Raw genomic sequence first — 21,009 nt, 5'->3', positions numbered from 1 at the left:
TACTTGAAAGAGAAACGTCAGATAGATACAAAACATTTATGGTCCTCTTTTCAATTCACAAACGTTATTAATTTAAGTCTACCGTTTAACTGAGGCGGTTGGTAAGACGTTATTAGGGCGTCCGCTGGCTGGCGCAGTTGCACGGTGAGCGGGTTAACGAGAAACTATGAGCAATGCTAACTGGCGTGGACGCGTGCGGCGAATATTACCTAAAATGGCACACGCGCGCGTGCTCCCGCACCAGCCCCTATGGTCACAGGGCGGACCCCATCAGGTAGCAAAGGGACGTCATTTATACGTCATAATGACGTATAAATGCTACCGGGGACACGCTATACATCAATGCGTTTCTATGTGTAAACGGCACGTCTGTACACGCAGCATGCGTCATTGTGTGAGTTAGTTGCTTAAAAACAGTACTGAGCGGTCGGCAAAAGGGTCGTTAATCTGCTGTCGCGGGGCGAGGTAATTCGAATCGGTACGGGGCGGTGCGTGGCCGTTCTGTATGATAATACCTACTGTTACTTATTCTGTGCTATGGTCACCTATGGACTGACTGTAGTTTCGAGCAACACCGGCTTCCAAAGCGATATCTTATCGTACAATTTTTGCGGGAGGTAACGTGCACACAGTCGCACTTCTCACTATACAAAATCCAATCTGTAATGACGACACAAATACATAGAAAATGAAACACGTCAAAGACGAATCTTGCACACCTCGATCTCTTTTTGTGTACGGATGAGTAGCAAATCGCACCGCGCTAGTTGTGTTGTACATACATGCCCAGTTGGGTATGTGCTTCGGCAGAGGGGCAATAGTGCGAATGCAGACTCCCTTCCCGGTGTTGCTCGAAGGACTAAAGGCTTTGGTTGCATGAAGCTGATTTTTTATTATGTTAACTGGAAAGGAAATATATCCTCCTAAGCCCCGCTTTCCTTTTAAAAGGACAAAATCAAATCGAATTTGGAACTATAATGGAATTAAAGGTTTCCAAGTTCAAAACTGCAAAAGTGGCTCCAGCATCTAAAAAATACTGTAAGACCTAGGCCGAATTGCATAATAAAATAAGAGCTAATACTATTAAGTGATTTTTTTAGTTGTTACTATAACTAAGAAAAGCTGTAAAAAGTAATGAAATAAACTCATTTGTATTGTATTGTATTTTACGTACAAAATCACTAATAGTATTAGCTTGTATTTTATTATGCAATAGGCCCGTAGTCTTATAATAGGAGGATATTAAACTAGTTTTAGTCCCAAAATTCGGCTACCATCTACTAGCAAATCACCGCGCAACTTATTTAACTTTTTCGACGCAGTGTCAAACATGAAAGCTGTCACCCGGACGCCACGACACTGAAGTGTCAAAACTGAAATTGAACTTTATGCATATGCACGTAGGTCTATATTGCTCTGTGGTCTGTGACGGATTACGGTGGCTTCGAAAAGGTCAACAACCGCCTAAGATAAAGTGGTAGACCTATAACAATAATAAAAAATATTTATTCAAGAAAATGTAAATCACAATTTGTAATGAATGCGACTTTTCATTAAATGTAGGTAAGTATTATCACAATAAAATAAAAATGTTCTAACTAAATAATTTGAATAACTTTAGGACGTAAACTTTAACCCTTAAATGCATGATAAAATTAATTAATGTATGGCCAGGATTACACTTGTAAGTTTTACTTACGTAAGTAGGGACACAGCTATACTACAGAATGAGATATGAATATCGTTATCTCATTCTAGCAAATAGCTTTGTCCCTACTTACGTAAGTAAAACTTACAAGTGTAATCCTGGCCTAATATAAATAATTAAGCGTATTATAATTAATTATGCATCAATATTGCTTTGTATTTATTTGGCAACAATATGCATTTAAGGGTTAAAGTACTTAGTAGGGGGTTACTTTAAATCGCGGGGAAACATTGATCATCGATTCTTGAGAAACAGGGAGTTGATTTTAAAATGCAAGCTTAAGTGCCAGTTGCACCATCCGCACTTGACAGACTGATCAACGTCACCCGGCGCGCCGCGGCGGTTTACTATGAAACTTTCCATACAATACAATTTTGCGAACTCTAACAATGACAAACAGTGGTGCAACCGACCCTTAGAGTTTTATATGGTTGGCAACCTTAAGCCCTAACTAAAAGTATGCGTAGGCGTAAGAAACTACTTGAAAAAAAATCCCGACACACGAGAGGTTAACATAAATAACTACATGATGAAAACGTTCATAAACCAATTGCTTATAGTTTAAAAATCGATGATCAATATTTCCATTCAAAGTAACCTCATTTCACTGTCAACTAAACAAGGCTTCAGCCTTTAGTGTAAACAAAATAATAAAATAAAAATAATAATAACAAGCATTGACTACGCAGTAACATACTTAAAACAATACTGTCAAGAAAGCACCACTGTTGAGTATTGTTTGTTACATACAAATTATCGAGCCCTTCTTGAAGTTATTCTCGATCAACTTTCTCTATGTTAACCTAAAATCATTACAACCTCCTCTCCTGTCTCTCCAACCCCAGGGATTCAGGATCCAAACAGTACAAAGGTCGCAATAAAAATTTTTATGCACAAATGGGTCGTGTCACGACATGGACCAACACAGCTGCATATAAGGCCTAAGTAATAGAAAGATCTATAGCGCTAATTACATCTAGCTATACGGTCGCCGGACACTTGCGAAAGGGGGCGGTCAACGTTTTCCGTTTTACATGATATTAGGACGCCGTTACGACTTAAAAATAAATCTACTTCCACAATTTACATTCGAGACAAAGTATTTTTTTACATTTCAATTATAGCACAAACGTATTAAGTCTCACCTAGAAATCTTTCCAAAGATATGAAATTTGTTATGTATGTTAATTAAAGGTCTCTTTTTCATGTCCACACTATTTGACATTTGGGGACCTCGAGGAATCGCAGCCATCTTGGAAAATGTTGGTACACATTTTCCAAGATTGTTGCTCCTGGAGAAATTTGCGTTTTACTCTAAATATACGTTCTCTATGAAAATATGGTGTAAGGCAACATTAAAGCTTATTAAATTCTACACAAAAAAGTCCTAAATAACTTTGCGGAAAAAATACATCTTGTTATAGAAAATAATAGCTGAATCCAGATTTAGCGCTTATACCCTTTCAGCGGTAAGGCTGCGAGCCCTTAACATATGGTCCAACATCATAGGAGCTCTTCACACAACTTGCCTGGATAAGGTATATGACGAATTTCCAGTGCTCAATTCGGGCACGGATCGGATTCATAAACAAGCTATCTTCGACAAAAGGTACAAAATACAGTTATACGAGGACGACAATTACGAAGGACTCAATCCTCGGGAGCTCAGAATCTTCACTGATGGGTCCAAAACAGACAGCGGATCGGGCTCTGGAACCTTCTCAGAAGACCTGAACATGTCAATCACCACTCCGCTAGGAGCCCATAACTCGGTATTCCAGACTGAGTGCATGGGCATCATAAACGCGGCGGCTGCCATCACGGCAAGGAAGGTAGTAGGATCCTCCATCCGCATACTCTCCGACAGTAGAGCAGTCTTGATGGCTCTAAAAAGCCATATAGTCACATCCAAACTTATACACGAATGCCACGAACGACTAATGGAGGTATGTCATAACAATAAGATCACCCTACAATGGATCAAAGGACACAGCGGATCCCGGGGTAACGATGCTGCGGACGAGCTTGCCAGGCAAGGATCGAGTGCGGGAGCGATTGGCCCAGAACCGATCCTCCCGATACCGTTTAGCAAGGTACGTTCAATGCTGCTGGCACGTACAGGGAAACTACACACAGAACATTGGCTAAACCAGACTGGATGCAGACAGGCCAAACAAGCCATGCCTGGCATCAACGGAAAGCTCACAAGGGTGCTCCTTCAATTAGACCCGACTGAGCATGGTAACCAGTGTCATAACAGGTCATGGACTATTTAACAAACATCTTTTTATAACAGGTGTCACAGACAGTCCCCTATGCAGAGGATGCATGGAGACAGAAGAAACAGCCTCTCACGTGGTGCTGGAGTGCAGCGGAGTGGCCCCATACAGGGCAAAACATCTCGGATTCCTGAGAGACCTCCCCGAGGTCCTACTCAACATCAAAGGTTTGATAGGTTTCCTCGAGGAGCTGGGCTGGCAGGACTAGCCTACCCCCATGTCACGCAAAATAGGCGCCAGTCGTCGAGTTGCGGAAAATCGCCCGAACTACAATACAATACAATACCCTTTCAGGGGATATTCTCTTAATATGAAACTTGGAGGAATATGAATTCCACTTTTGTCTATACATTTGTACACGTTCTACTCCAATATCAACATTTTACTCGACTGCGACTTAAACAGAAAGTAGGGTTATGGGTTTAAATACTGAAAATCAGTACACCCTGTAGCTCAGGATACTGGACGGATTTAAAAAAATGACATATCGGTAGATTCCTCTTGCCCTTCACAACCTGTTTACACCTGTTTTATTAAAGAAAAATTAATACAGCCACCTTGAATAGCCGCCGAATAAGCCGAGTAAATCATATTTTTACTTATAGCGCCTAAACTATTGAGTGGATTTCAATAAAATAGACATCAGTAGATCCATAATGATACAAATTTACTAAAATAAATGTAGAAAAAATGTGTAAAACTTAAAAATGTGACTACAAAAACAGATTTTAGGTCTTAAATGGGTTTAAACAATAGTGACAGTCAGTGTTGGCCGAACGCTAATGCCATTAACCATTAAAAATTAACAATTAAAAAGGTTAATGGCCATTAACCATTAGCCATTTAATTCGGATTAAAGTTAATTCGGATTAAAGTTAATTCGGATTAAATTTTTGAGACGTTAATGGCCATTGAAGTTAATTCGGATTAACTTTAATTCGGATTAACTTCAATGGCCATTAAAGTTTCAAAAAATTTATTAGAATTACTCTCAATTGCATCAACGTCTAATAAAATTACATTCGTGATATTTTAAAATGAGACAGCAAAATGACCCTGACTGAACCCTGGCAGTAGTAGCAGTACCTACCTACTACCTAGTAGAATTCTGGTTTGGTGCAACACAGACATACGCGGTTTTGGTCATTTAAATCGTCTTGATGAGCACTTCGGAGAGCCGTACCCACGATAGAGCTGATGCTGAACCCTGGCAGTACCTAATGGATCTAAGGTTTGGTGCAACATAGGCACACGCTGTTTTAGTCATCCGACTCGTCTTGATGAGCACTTCGGAGAGCCATACCCATGATAGAGCTGATGCTGAACCCTGGCAGTACCTAATGGATCTAAGGTTTGGTGCAACATAGGCACACGCTGTTTTAGTCACCCGACTCGTCTTGATGAGCACTTAGGAGAGCAGTACCCATAATGGAGGTGATGCTGAACCCTGGCAGTACCTAGCGGAACTAAGGTTTGGTGCAACATAGGCACACGCTGTTTTAGTCATCCGACTCGTCTTGATGAGCACTTAGGAGAGCAGTACCCATGATAGAGCTGATGCTGAACCCTGGCACTACCTAGTGGATCTAAGGTTTGGTGCAACATAGGCACACGCTGTTTTAGTCACCCGACTCGTCTTGATGAGCACTTAGGAGAGCGGTACCCATGATAGAGCTGATGCTGAACCCTAGCAGTACCTAGTGGATCTAAGGTTTGGTGCAACATAGGCACACGCTGTTTTAGTCACCCGACTCGTCTTGATGAGCACTTAGGAGAGCAGTACCCATAATGGAGCTGATGCTGAACCCTGGCAGTACCTAGTGGATCTAAGGTTTGGTGCAACATAGGCACACGCTGTTTTAGTCACCCGACTCGTCTTGATGAGCACTTAGGAGAGCAGTACCCATGATAGAGCTGATGCTGAACCCTGGCAGTACCTAGTGGATCTAAGGTTTGGTGCAACATAGGCACACGCTGTTTTAGTCACCCGACTCGTCTTGATGAGCACTTAGGAGAGCGGTACCCATGATAGAGCTGATGCTGAACCCTGGCAGTACCTAGTGGATCTAAGGTTTGGTGCAACATAGGCACACGCTGTTTTAGTCACCCGACTCGTCTTGAAAAGCACTTAGGAGAGCAGTACCCATGATAGAGCTGATGCTGAACCCTGGCACTACCTAGTGGATCTAAGGTTTGGTGCAACATAGGCACACGCTGTTTTAGTCATCCGACTCGTCTTGATGAGCACTTAGGAGAGCAGTACCCATGATAGAGCTGATGCTGAACCCTGGCAGTACCTAGTGGATCTAAGGTTTGGTGCAACATAGGCACACGCTGTTTTAGTCACCCGACTCGTCTTGATGAGCACTTAGGAGAGCGGTACCCATGATAGAGCTGATGCTGAACCCTGGCAGTACCTAGTGGATCTAAGGTTTGGTGCAACATAGGCACGCGCTGTTTCGGTCATCTGACTCGTCTTGATGAGCACTTAGGAGAGCGGTACCCATGATAGAGCTGATGCTGCACCCTGGCAGTACCTAGTGGATCTAAGGTTTGGTGCAACATAGGCACGCGCTGTTTAGGTCATCCGACTCGTCTTGATGAGCACTTAGAAGAGCAGTACCCATGATAGAGCTGATGCTGAACCCTGGCAGTACCTAGTGGGTCTAAGGTTTGGTGCAACATAGGCACACGCTGTTTTAGTCATCCGACTCGTCTTGATGAGCACTTAGGAGAGAAGTACCCATGATAGAGCTGATGCTGAACCCTGGCACTACCTAGTGGATCTAAGGTTTGGTGCAACATAGGCACACGCTGTTTTAGTCACCCGACTCGTCTTGATGAGCACTTAGTAGAGCGGTACCCATGATAGAGCTGATGCTGAACCCTGGCAGTACCTAGTGGATCTAAGGTTTGGTGCAACATAGGCACGCGCTGTTTAGGTCGTCCGACTCGTCTTGATGAGCACTTAGGAGAGCAGTACCCATGATAGAGCTGATGCTGCACCCTGGCAGTACCTAGTGGATCTAAGGTTTGGTGCAACATAGGCACGCGCTGTTTTGGTCATCTGACTCGTCTTGATGAGCACTTAGGAGAGCGGTACCCACGATAGAGCTGATGCTGAACCCTGGCAGTACCTAGTGGATCTAAGGTTTGGTGCAACATAGGCACGCGCTGTTTTGGTCATCTGACTCGTCTTGATGAGCACTTAGTAGAGCGGTACCCATGATAGAGCTGATGCTGAACCCTGGCAGTACATAGTGGAAGTAAGGTTTAGTGCAACATAGGCACGCGCTGTTTTGGTCATCCGACTCGTCTTGAGGAGCACTTAGAAGAGCAGTAACCATGATAGAGCTGATGCTGAACCCTGGCAGTACCTAGTGGATCTAGGGTTTGGTGCAACATAGGCACACGCTGTTTTAGTCATCCGACTCGTCTTGATGAGCACTTAGGAGTGCAGTACCCATGATAGAGCTGATGCTGAACCCTGGCAGTACCTAGTGGATCCAGGGTTTGGTGCAACATAGGCACACGCTGTTTTAGTCATCCGACTCGTCTTGATGAGCACTTAGGAGAGCAGTACCCATGATAGAGCTGATGCTGAACCCTGGCAGTACCTAGTGGATCTAAGGTTTGGTACAACATAGGCACACGCTGTTTTAGTCACCCGACTCGTCTTGATGAGCACTTAGGAGAGCAGTACCCATAATGGAGCTGATGCTGAACCCTGGCAGTACCTAGTGGAACTAAGGTTTGGTGCAACATAGGCACACGCTGTTTTAGTCATCCGACTCGTCTTGATGAGCACTTAGGAGAGCAGTACCCATGATAGAGCTGATGCTGAACCCTGGCACTACCTAGTGGATCTAAGGTTTGGTGCAACATAGGCACACGCTGTTTTAGTCACCCGACTCGTCTTGATGAGCACTTAGGAGAGCAGTACCCATAATAGAGCTGATGCTGAACCCTGGCAGTACCTAGCGGAACTAAGGATTAGTGCAACATAGGCACACGCTGTTTTAGTCATCCGACTCGTCTTGATGAGCACTTAGAAGAGCAGTACCCATGATAGAGCTGATGCTGAACCCTGGCAGTACCTAGTGGGTCTAAGGTTTGGTGCAACATAGGCACACGCTGTTTTAGTCATCCGACTCGTCTTGATGAGCACTTAGGAGAGCAGTACCCATGATAGAGCTGATGCTGAACCCTGGCAGTACCTAGTGGATCTAAGGTTTGGTGCAACATAGGCACACGCTGTTTTAGTCACCCGACTCGTCTTGATGAGCACTTAGTAGAGCAGTACCCATGATAGAGCTGATGCTGAACCCTGGCAGTACCTAGTGGATCTAGGGTTTGGTGCAACATAGGCACACGCTGTTTTAGTCATCCGACTCGTCTTGATGAGCACTTAGGAGAGCAGTACCCATGATAGAGCTGATGCTGAACCCTGGCAGTACCTAGTGGATCTAAGGTTTGGTACAACATAGGCACACGCTGTTTTAGTCACCCGACTCGTCTTGATGAGCACTTAGGAGAGCAGTACCCATAATGGAGCTGATGCTGAACCCTGACAGTACCTAGTGGAACTAAGGTTTGGTGCAACATAGGCACACGCTGTTTTAGTCACCCGACTCGTCTTGATGAGCACTTAGGAGAGCGGTACCCATGATAGAGCCTTACCACCTACCTTAGATCCACTAGGTATTGCCAGGGTTCAGCATCAGCTCTATCATGGGTACTGCTCTCCTAAGTGCTCATCAAGACGAGTCGGATGACCAAAACAGCGCGTGCCTATGTTGCACCAAACCTTAGATCCACTAGGTACTGCCAGGGTTCAGCATCAGCTCTATCATGGGTACTGCTCTCCTAAGTGCTCATCAAGACGAGTCGGATGACTAAAACAGCGTGTGCCTACGTTGCACCAAACCTTAGTTCCGCTAGGTACTGCCAGGGTTCAGCATCAGCTCCATTATGGGTACTGCTCTCATAAGTGCTCATCAAGACTAGTCGGATGACTAAAACAGCGTGTGCCTATGTCGCACCAAACCTTAGATCCATTAGGTACTGCCAGGGTTCAGCATCAGCTCTATCATGGGTACTGCTCTCCTAAGTGCTCATCAAGACGAGTCGGATGACTAAAACAGCGTGTGCCTATGTTGCACCAAACCTTAGATCCATTAGGTACTGCCAGGGATCAGCATCAGCTCTATCATGGGTATGGCTCTCCGAAGTGCTCATCAAGACGAGTCGGATGACTAAAACAGCCTGTGCCTATGTTGCACCAAACCTTAGATCCATTAGGTACTGCCAGGGTCCAGCATCAGCTCTATCTTGGGTACTGCTCTTCCAAGTGCTCATCAAGACGAGTCGGATGACTAAAACAGCGTGTGCCTATGTTGCACCAAACCTTAGTTCCGCTAGGTACTGCCAGGGTTCAGCATCAGCTACATTATGAGTACTGCTCTCCTAAGTGCTCATCAAGACGAGTCGGGTGACTAAAACAGCGTGTGCCTATATTGCACCAAACCTTAGATCCACTAGGTACTGCCAGGGTTCAGCATCAGCTCTATCATGGGTACTGCTCTCCTAAGTGCTCATCAAGACGAGTCGGATGACTAAAACAGCGTGTGCCTACGTTGCACCAAACCTTAGTTCCGCTAGGTACTGCCAGGGTTCAGCATCAGCTCCATTATGGGTACTGCTCTCATAAGTGCTCATCAAGACGAGTCGGATGACTAAAACAGCGTGTGCCTATGTTGCACCAAACCTTAGATCCATTAGGTACTGCCAGGGTTCAGCATCAGCTCTATCATGGGTACTGCTCTCCTAAGTGCTCATCAAGACGAGTCGGATGACTAAAACAGCGTGTGCCTATGTTGCACCAAACCTTAGATCCATTAGGTACTGCCAGGGTTCAGCATCAGCTCTATCATGGGTACTGCACTCCTAAGTGCTCATCAAGACGAGTCGGATGACTAAAACAGCGTGTGCCTATGTTGCACCAAACCTTAGTTCCGCTAGGTACTGCCAGGGTTCAGCATCAGCTCCATTATGGGTACTGCTCTCCTAAGTGCTCATCAAGACGAATCGGATGACTAAAACAGCGTGTGCCTATGTTGCACCAAACCTTAGATCCACTAGGTAGTTCCAGGGTTCAGCATCAGCTCTATCATGGGTACTGCTCTCCTAAGTGCTCATCAAGACGAATCGGATGACTAAAACAGCGTGTGCCTATGTTGCACCAAACCTTAGTTCCACTAGGTACTGCCAGGGTTCAGCATCAGCTCTATCATGGGTACTGCTCTCCTAAGTGCTCATCAAGACGAGTCGGGTGACTAAAACAGCGTGTGCCTATGTTGCACCAAACCTTAGATCCACTAGGTACTGCCAGGGTTCAGCATCAGCTCTATCATGGGTACTGCTCTCCTAAGTGCTCATCAAGACGAGTCGGGTGACTAAAACAACGTGTGCCTATGTTGCACCAAACCTTAGATCCACTAGGTACTGCCAGGGTTCAGCATCAGCTCTATCATGGGTACCGCTCTCCTAAGTGCTCATCAAGACGAGTCGGGTGACTAAAACAGCGTGTGCCTATATTGCACCAAACCTTAGATCCACTAGGTACTGCCAGGGTTCAGCATCAGCTCTATCATGGGTACCGCTCTCCTAAGTGCTTATCAAGACGAGTCGGGTGACTAAAACAGCGTGTCCCTATGATGCACCAAACCTTAGATCCACTAGGTACTGCCAGGGTTCAGCATCAGCACTATCATGGGTACTGCTCTCCTAAGTGCTCATCAAGACGAGTCGGATGACTAAAACAGCGTGTGCCTACGTTGCACCAAACCTTAGTTCCGCTAGGTACTGCCAGGGTTCAGCATCAGCTCCATTATGGGTACTGCTCTCATAAGTGCTCATCAAGACGAGTCGGATGACTAAAACAGCGTGTGCCTATGTTGCACCAAACCTTAGATCCATTAGGTACTGCCAGGGTTCAGCATCAGCTCTATCATGGGTATGGCTCTCCGAAGTGCTCATCAAGACGAGTCGGATGACTAAAACAGCCTGTGCCTATGTTGCACCAAACCTTAGATCCATTAGGTACTGCCAGGGTTCAGCATCAGCTCTATCATGGGTATGGCTCTCCGAAGTGCTCATCAAGACGAGTCGGATGACTAAAACAGCCTGTGCCTATGTTGCACCAAACCTTAGATCCATTAGGTACTGCCAGGGTTCAGCATCAGCTCTATCATGGGTACGGCTCTCCGAAGTGCTCATCAAGACGATTTAAATGACCAAAACCGCGTATGTCTGTGTTGCACCAAACCAGAATTCTACTAGGTAGTAGGTAGGTACTGCTACTCCTGCCAGGGTTCAGTCAGGGTCATTTTGCTCTCTCATTTTAAAATATCACGAATGTAATTTTATTAGACGTTAATCCAAATTGAGAGTAATTCGGATTAATTATTTGACTTTCATGCCCATTGAAGTTAATCCGAATTAAAGTTAATCCGAATTAACTTCAATGGCCATTAACGTCTCAAAAATTTAATCCGAATTAACTTTAATCCGAATTAACTTTAATGCAATTGGTTAATGGCGGAACTAATGGTTAATAAAATTGATCAATGGTTAATTAAAATTAACAATTACGGCCAACACTGGTGACAGTAATGAAATTTGACACCTACAATTTCAGGGATCCCTGTTTGCGTGTCATAAAATTGGAGCTTCGGGGACCACGGGGATCAAACGCCATCTTGAAAAGTATGTCTTTTTTGGTTTTTTTCTTTTTTTCTCGGAATATCTGGGTTTAATGTGAATACTGTGTATGGCGAAACGAAAGCTTATTAAATTCCACACTAAAAAGTTATACAACACCATGTCCCAAAAACGAAGCCTGTTTACACAGGTTGTGAAGGGCAAGAGGAATCTACCGATATGTCATTTTAAAAAATCCGTCCAGTATTCCGAGCCACAGGGTGTACTGATTTTCAGTATTTAAACCCATAACCCTACTTTCTGTTTAAGTCGCAGTCGAGTAAAATGTTGATATTGGAGTAGAACGTGTACAAATGTATAGACAAAAGTGGAATTCATATTCCTCCAAGTTTCATATTAAGAGAATATCCCCTGAAAGGGTATAAGCGCTAAATCTGGATTCAGCTATTATTTTCTATAACAAGATGTATTTTTTCCGCAAAGTTATCTAGGACTTTTTTGTGCAGAATTTAATAAGCTTTAATGTTGCCTTACACCATATTTTCATAGAGAACGTATATTTAGAGTTAAACGCAAATTTCTCCAGGATGGTACACATTTTCCAAGATGGCTGCGATTCCTCGAGGTCCCCAAATGTCAAATAGTGTGGACATGAAAAAGAGACCTTTAATTAAAATGCATACCAAATTTCATACCTTTGGAAGGATTTCGAGGTGAGACTTAATCCGATTGTGCTAATATTGTTAATTAATGTTCTGATATTTCGTGACACTGACAACTCTGCCAGACTTCCTTTCACAAGCGCCCGGCGACCGTATAGATGTAATAAGCGCTTATTTGTAATAAATAACGAACCATGGAGTCAACGTGACTTGTGTACCGTCATTTATCAACTTCAGTTCAGTTCTTGGTTCTTATGGCACCTGTCCATTGGGACAATTTTGCCAGCATCAAGGTTGTGAAAGCAAAATTTCAGTATCAAATCTTGATCCAGTCCGTGTAGAACTGTAGATGCTTGATCGGTTGAAGAATCTAAACTTCTATAGGAATAAAAATAGGAAAAATGGGGTGTCCAGAAAAACCAATAGAAACTATAGAAAGTAATGAGCCAACTGCCAGGATCATCTTTGTTTTTTTTTAGGAAACCATTAAAAAAGAAATTGCTGACTGACTTGTGTAAATGTATAGCTAGGCTGGTCTCAGCACTCTGCAGCTCTGTGCTTGTAATATTGAGAAAGCATCCCGAAACATGTCGCGCGTAGTGAGTAAAAAAATATAATAGGAAACAGAGGGCCTACCGAACTGAACATCTAAACCGTTATCTGCCTCACGATAGATTTTCGATGTTCAGTACAAGGTATCAAATCTGATTAGAACATTTCAAATATAGGCACATATTTGAAACGTTCTATTTCACAACAACATAATTATGATGGGTTAAACCCGAATGACGCATATAAACTAGTGTTTGATCGAAACCGGATTTTGTGCCAAAGCCTTCGGCCAAAAACGAACCTTCGGCCGTCAACATGATTTTATGGCAAAACAAAAACTTCGGTTGATTTATGATTTATGAAAAACTTCGGTTGGACACTAATGATAATTAAAATGTCAAAACACCATACTCTTCCTCACTCTCAGAGTCCGATATAATTATAACCAAACTTACATCACCCTGATACTGAATCTTTATCGGCACTTCTTCTGGCTCCTGTTTCACTACAACTTCAGTCTCGTTAACATTACTAGTAACGTTATCATTGCTGTTACTTTCCTTGAGTATTATAGGGTGAGTTGGTTCAGTTTCTTCGTCACTTGAGCTGTTTTCGAGATCTGGAGGTTCTTCTATTGCGAAGCTTGTTGAAGCCACTGGTTCTGGGACGTCCGCCAATTGCGTGTATCTGAAACAAGATTTTGGGTAACATCGTGCACTCTACCATAAGCCGCGGAATGAAAAACTGAAGAAGCGCGATAGCTAAAGACGCCGGTTCGAATCCAGCATCTATTTCAGTTTATAAAAGAAACTTGTCGTTTGTAGCTAAACGTTTTGGCCGCGCTTTTAGGCAAATTAAACATACATTATTCTTAGTTGCCGCCACCCTTATGGCCCAAGGGACAACTGGTAGATGGAAAGCTAGTCACGGAACCGTTTGCAATTTAATAGAGTAACGAAACTGCAACATCAATGTCATCAGTGTCGTATTCCATACTATCTTTATTACTAGATCCAGGCACCTGGCACTTGCAGCTATATATTGGTGTCAAAGTAGCATAAACAGAGCACTTACTTGTTGAAGACTTCGGCCTCTCGCTGGCTGGCGAGGCGCCGGTTGGCCTCCAGCCTCGCCTGCAACTCCATGTCGGTCTCGGCTGGATCGGCCTCGAACTCTTCCGGTCTCGCCAAGGCGCGGAGGTGTTTCCATTCGCGCTGCTGACGCTTCTTTTGGAGCGCGCGACCGCAGTACGTAAATATTGACTGAGCTGAAAAATCAAGGGACTTTGCTTTGAGGTATTTGATACGCAGATGAAATGACAATTTAGGTTATGAGCGTGGTAGTACAATTAGCAGCAGGTGAGGATTTCAAATGGTTTTTATGTTAACCTCACTCACTTTAAATCACCTCACTCACGTAAATTAGTTGTAATCATGTATTTTGACATCCCTTGTCCAATTATGTTTAGATTTATCTGTTCCCATCATACCAAACCAAAGGTGCGTACCACCCATCAAATTCAGATAAATTTCAACGTAGTGCGTCCTTGGGCGCCATATCCCTACTAATATTATAAATGTGAAAGTAACGATGTCTGTCTGTTAGCTCTGGATATTTAAACTGCTGACAGATTTAGATGAAATTTTGTGTATGAAGATAGTTACTGGCGGACGAGATATCATAGTTTTTGTGACATATCATCATTCTACACCAGTGGTTCCTAATCTTTTTAGTACTGTGACCCCTTTGACTAACTAGGGAACTGGATTTTACCCCTCCTCCATAATCATTAATATTTTTTCTTATAGATAGGTACCCCCTAAAATGCCAGTTTTACCCCCACGGGGTTAGGAACCGCTGTTCTACACAGACAAAATCGCGGATAGAAGCTGGTTTAAAATAATACAAACCTTCTTTCATAATTTTCGCTTTACTCCATCCGAGACCGTCCACTTCATTGGCTTTCTCCACACATCTAATGACATCACTAAAGTCCGGGAACGGCGTCTCGCCCTCCGCATCTGCCCGTTTGTTGAGGAATGTCTCCAGCCTCTTGATAGGGCCTTGTGGCACACCCTCTTTGATCTGAAGTTGTATTTTCCGCTTTTTAGGTGGCTCTTCACCAACTAAAGTACATAGTTCTTTGTATAGTTTCACGATTGCTGCTTGTAAGCTGTGAATTAAAAAGAATATTTATTTAGTGTTTAATGAATCCAGATCGAGAGAGGTCCAAGATTTTAGAAGAGGCCTATACCTCATAAGAGGGTTCTGGTGTAATTTTTTTACCCTTACAAAATTAGGTTCATATCCTAGACTAAGTTTGCAAATAGTTTTATATTCATATTCTTTTAACCAGAAATAAGACTTTTTTATTTTTATTTTATTTTTAATGTGAAAAAACAGTCTTTGTTTCTGGCATCATTACCGTCTTTACCATAAGGACACACGGGGCCCGTGCCCAGAGCCCCATCCTCAGGGAGCCCCAAAGGACACACAGTAACAATAGTAGAAAAATGTTAGTTTAATTCGCTTTCTTTACTTTCCAAAAGGACCACAAATTCTTATGTGCCCGAGGGCCAAAGCATAGTTTAAGACTAAGCGTTGAAAAAAACGGGAAAATTTCAAAACGGCTCGTTTCTTTCAAGTTTCTTTTGAAAAAAAACAATGCAAATTTCAGTTACAATACCTCTGAAAAAAAAAGAATAAAGCTGAATAAAAAACAAGTTTTTTTTTCTAAACTTCTGTATTTTTCTTTATACTTAATTAGGAATTTAAACAGGTAGGTTAAGGTTGCATGTCTAATGTGTTTGTTTATGGCATTGACACTGTCATCACTCATCAGTGGCATTGTGTGTGACGTATTTAATTTTTCCAATTTTTCTGAATAGAACTGGAAAAAAACCGGCCAAGTGCGAGTCGGACTCGCGCACGAAGGGTTCCGTACCATTACGGAAAAAAACAGCACAAAAATCACGTTTGTTGTATGGGAGCCCCATTTAAATATTTATATTTGGACGGCTGTGTGCAGTGAATGTCTGAGGTTTTGTGAGAGGATGGATGATAGGTGCTCAACTGTAGTAATTTAGTGTTGTGAATATACCATAGTACTAGTTGTAATTTAAATGTAATTAACTTTCATGGCGCATTAGTTTTATACTGTAAGGTCATGTAAATGTGTTTTCAATAAATAAAATAAATAAAAAAATAAATATTATTCTGCTTTTAGTATTTGTTGTTATAGCTGCAACAGAAATACATCATCTGTGAAAATTTCAACTGTCTAGCTATTACGGTTCATGAGATACAGCCTGGTGACAGACAGACGGATGGACAGACAGACGGACAGCGGAGTCTTAGTCATAGGGTCCCGTTTTTACCCTTTGGGTACGGAACCCTAAAAACCGAAAAGAACGAAATTTTGTAAAATTCCCCAAAAAAAATTTGATTTTTTTCCTTATTTTCATCCCTATTTAAGACAGCCTTCTCTGGTGTTACGTACGTGTGCTGGCTTACTAGCTAGAACCGAACTGGGGGTACCCGCAGATCTTCTTATGTATTTTATTTATTTATTTATTTAAACTTTATTGCACAAATTTACACAAAAAGAGTACAAATGGCGGACTTAACGCCTTGAGGCATTCTCTACCAGTCAACCATTGGGCTAAACAGAGACAGTTAGTTTGGTGCAGGATTGTAAAGAGTAAATATGAAAAAGTACCCACATGTCAATATATAACATGCCTTTCCCTCTGGATAGATGACACTTCACTACATTTTGAATTCAATATCTATATAGTCAGTTTCGCACTACACTGTTTATGCACTTTAAACTATATTGTTCACTTATACCCTAACATGCTTTCATAGTCTTTCGTTATTATTGAGTAAATATCTAACTATTGGTTATCTGCACTATAATGTTCCTCATCTCCACTACCAGACTCAATGTCTGTACTATCATATTCTTGGAGAGCTATCTTTTTCAAGGATGGTCTGTTGGATGGTGGGCTTTCACTCGACCGGGGTCGCTTGTTACTGTTATTTAACATCCAAACACTATGTTTAAAGCACTTTTAGCCGCGATTCCCGAATTAAATCCCGTCGCCAGAATGTTACGTACGTGTGCTGGCTTGCTAGCTAGAACCGAACTGGGGGTAACCGCAGATCTTCTTATGTACCCACATGTCAATATATAACATCTGGTATGTTATCAAAAACTGCTTACTCTTTGAAACTATCAAATTACCTCATCAGATTCTCAATGCAGGTTTATACCAGACTCATCATCATTCGCTTGCCCTTGTCCCATTCACTTGGGGTCGGCGCAGCATGTCTTTTTCTTCCATACATCTCTGTCACCCGTCATCTCATCATTCACTTGCGTTAGTTTCATATCATCTTTCACACAGTACATCCACCTTTTCCTCGGTTTTCCTCTCCTCGTACTTCCCTCCACATTCAGACTATAGGTATAATTTTAAATTTACGGAAATATTCTTAATTATTTAGAATGTTTATAATTAGTAATGAAAATGAAAACTTTAAGTCCTCCTCAACTGATCTTGATTGAAAAGAGCTTGAAGATGCCGCTCAAGATTTAGACAAGTAAAAAACTACTATTCGAGCCCTAGGTAGCTGATGAGGGATAACAGGAACTCATCATCATCAGTAAAGAAATTTTTGCTAATATTACTCTTTAATTACTAAGGATTTTAGGAATAGGACTCACTTACCGATCACATTTATGATAAGGTGAATTTAAAGAATCATCCGTGACCTCTTCTAAATTAAGTTGAGCAATAGTTTTATTGTATTTTTCGATCTTGGCCTCTATTATTCTTATCCTTCTGGCTTTCTCAACTTCAGTCATTTCTTCTGGCTCCTTCTTCTTTAATTTAGGTTTCTCTAATCTAATAATCTTTTCTTTATGCGGTACTAATAAGTTTTCATTGGATCCTAAATTTTCTTTTTCATGTTCAATTTCATTACTTTTTGCTTCTATGTGCTCAGGAGTAGATTTATCACCATTTGATCTATTTACTGAATGATCACTTTCCTTTTCATCGGTTATTTTTACTTCTTGACTATCTTGAATTTCAATTATATCAGTATCACCATGGACAAAATTTTCTTCCTCTGTTTGTGAATTTCTCTTGTGATCCACTTTGACCTGATTACTACTATTATCTTCATCGGCTTCATCATCTATTGGAATAACTTCATCATCATCATCACAGTCCAGTGCAATAACTTCAGATTTAGATTTCTTTGGTGGGCAGATTCTGCTGCTACTTTGAATCATTGGTCTTTTCCTATCATTGGGTTTTACTGGAAGTAAATTTAATTTTAGAATAAGAGGGATATAGGTACTTCAAAATATACTAAAAGGATAATAGGTAGTTTTGTTTATTTTAATAATTATTTTAGCAATATCAATTTGTATTGGTAATGGTAAGTATTTCAGTAGGCCCTAAAACATAAGACAATTTGCCGATCGATCAGGTTAACCGGCCGGCCTTAATTTGGCGGTTTTAGTTAGGTGGGTCCGGAGCCCAGTCAACTTTGGAAACCACTGCCATAGACATGTCACTGCTAAAAAGCATAAGTGACCCAAATGGTAATCCATGCTAATATTATAAATGCGAAAGTCTGTCTGTCTGTCTGTGTGTTCCCTCTTCACGCTTAAACCGCTGACCTGATTTAGATGAAATTTGGCATAGAGATAGGTTGAGTCCCATGAGAAGGACATAGGATAGTTTTTATCCCGAAAATCATCCCTTAAGAAAGTAAAAAGCGGGGTGGAATTGAGATAATTAACGAAGTGCCTGCTAATTTGTGTGCATAATGTGCTCAAATTTAGATTGCTATGAGAATTTTTCCAGGCACTATACTTACTTTAGCTGCTGTTACTAAGTCCACGCAGACGAAGTCGCGGGCAAAAGCTAGTATTATAAATGTGTAAGTGTGTCTGTCTGCCTGTTACCTCTTCACGCTTAAACCGCTGAACCGATTTAGTTGAAATTTGGTATAGAGATAGTTTGAGTCCCGGGGAAGGACATAGGGTAGTTTTTATCCCGAAAATCATCGTTTATGGGGGTGAAAGGGGGGTAGAAGTTTGTATGGGGAATTGATAAAAAGCAGATTGGATAAAAAATAAGGTACCCAAAATTATCAACTCCATGCAGACGAAGTCGTGGGCAAAAGCTAGTAATATATAAAACTTTTACCTGACACTTTAGTAGACAGTGTGATAAAATTCACTCTTTTCTTTAATGGAGAGATATTACATTGGGGTGGTGTTTCAACATGAAACTTCAGAGTATCAACAACATTGTTTATATGACTGTATTTCCTACCAGGATTATCGATCAGTCTTTGAAATGCTTTAGTTATAACTCTTTTAAATTTATTTGACTCTTTATATTCTTTGTCAGCTTTAGCATAAGACGGCAGTAAAACTTTATTAATAACAGCCTCCATGCCTATGGTTGGGTCGAGAAATAGGCATTTGTTTATAAAATCTGTTAGAGGTTTGTTGCCTCTGCACAGATCCTTGTTGTAGGTATTGGAAAGTCTGCTTTCCTTTTTGCTGACGCGATAATCTGAGATATCTATCACTTCTGTGTTTTTTGCGATGCTCCCACCAGCTATATTCTGAAAACAAGATTAGATAATAGTAGATTGTTAACCAAGGGTGGAAAGTGAACCATTTCACCTGAGATATTTTCTAACACTTCGTTCGAGCGCCAAAATATCTCGGGTGAAATGGTTCACTTTCCACCCTTGGTTAACAATCTACTATTGTACGTGACAGTCACAAACATGTACGAACACGTAATATCGACAACAAAAGCAGAAGAACTGAACACAACAGAAACTGCTATTATGATCATAAGAATACTTCGAGGACTAAAGAATACTTCAGTACTTACCGCAGACATATAGTCTGTTAAATTCGGTGTGTCTCCATCTATCTCCATTATAAATTAAATATCTGAACTAAAACACAAATAACAGAAATATGAAAATAGACTAAAAAATACTTCAAGCAACGTCTATTCAACTTATTCAAGTATTCATTGACAGTGACAACTGTCAGCCTGAGCCATGTCAAAAGCTGTTTGGTTTGACGTTTTGTTTGTAAAGGTTGGCAGCTTTAGAACCATTAGGGAGGGCCAAATTTCTATGTATGAAAAGTGTCCATCAAAAAACAGTACTTAGGCGGCGCCACCATACACCGAAATACTACCAAAAACAACCCACGTAATTTTATTATTATTATTATTTGTAATGCAGGCAGGCAGTTTAAACAACTGATAATGCCTGTATCCAGTGTCATAAACCGAGTTCTCAGTGTCGAGTAGAATTTGCTTTATGCTTATCTAATTTATTCTTAAACTCATTGACACTTTGGGCCGCTAACTACATCCTCTGGGAGTTTGTTCCAAGCGTTGACCACTCTGTTGCTAAAGAAGTGTCTATGAGGATTATTGTAGGACCTGTGAGACACAGGCTTATACTGATAACCTCTCAGACGGTTGTTACTATTGCGTTCTAGCATCTTATGGAAATCTTTAAGGTCGTAGTGATGGGTTAGTATTTTGTATGTCTCAATCAGATCTCCGCGTTCTCTGCGCTCCTTCAAGGTTGTGAGCTTTAAGAATTGTAGTCTTTCTTCATAGGACATGTTTTTGAGTTTCTTCGGTATCTTGGTGAAACTACGTTGAACTTTCTCCAACATCTCAATATCCTTGATAAAATAAGGGCTCCATACTTGAAATGCGTACTCCAATATAGGCCTAACATAGGTTTTGTGAATTTTGAGCATCATATCCGGCGTCAGATTCCCAAAAGCTTTTCTTATAGGGTAGATAAGGCTCTTTGCTTTCTTAACGATTGCAGTTATATGTTTTTCCCATTTCAATTCCTCAGTGATTTTGACACCCAGATCGATTTGTACCTTGACAGCTTTTAAGGGAGTGTTGTCCATATTATATGTGTAATGAGGGTTGTTTTTACCTATGTGCAGAACGGTACATTTTGTAGAATTCAGATTTATGAGCCATTCTTTAGACCAGTTCGATAC

The 21,009-nt window shown here is 41.6% G+C and overlaps 1 protein-coding gene across 1 annotated transcript; it reads right to left on the bottom strand.

Moving 5' to 3' along the window:
* Nucleotides 1-13,266: 13,266 nt before the first annotated feature.
* LOC134746747 (uncharacterized) lies at nucleotides 13,267-19,996 on the bottom strand. Its single transcript, XM_063681273.1, has 6 exons — nucleotides 19,856-19,996; nucleotides 19,151-19,577; nucleotides 17,657-18,251; nucleotides 14,834-15,096; nucleotides 13,998-14,190; nucleotides 13,267-13,610 (listed from the first exon to the last, which is right to left on the bottom strand). Exons 1-6 carry the CDS (start codon nucleotides 19,901-19,903, stop codon nucleotides 13,313-13,315), a joined length of 1,824 nt encoding a protein of 607 aa, XP_063537343.1. The 5' UTR covers nucleotides 19,904-19,996; the 3' UTR covers nucleotides 13,267-13,312.
* Nucleotides 19,997-21,009: the final 1,013 nt, after the last annotated feature.

Source organism: Cydia strobilella, chromosome 13 (assembly GCF_947568885.1).
Source record: "Cydia strobilella chromosome 13, ilCydStro3.1, whole genome shotgun sequence".
In the NCBI taxonomy this organism is placed as follows: domain Eukaryota; kingdom Metazoa; phylum Arthropoda; class Insecta; order Lepidoptera; family Tortricidae; genus Cydia; species Cydia strobilella.
The sequence above is the reverse complement of the archived record's forward strand: the minus strand, read 5'-3'. Positions and strand labels throughout refer to the sequence as shown.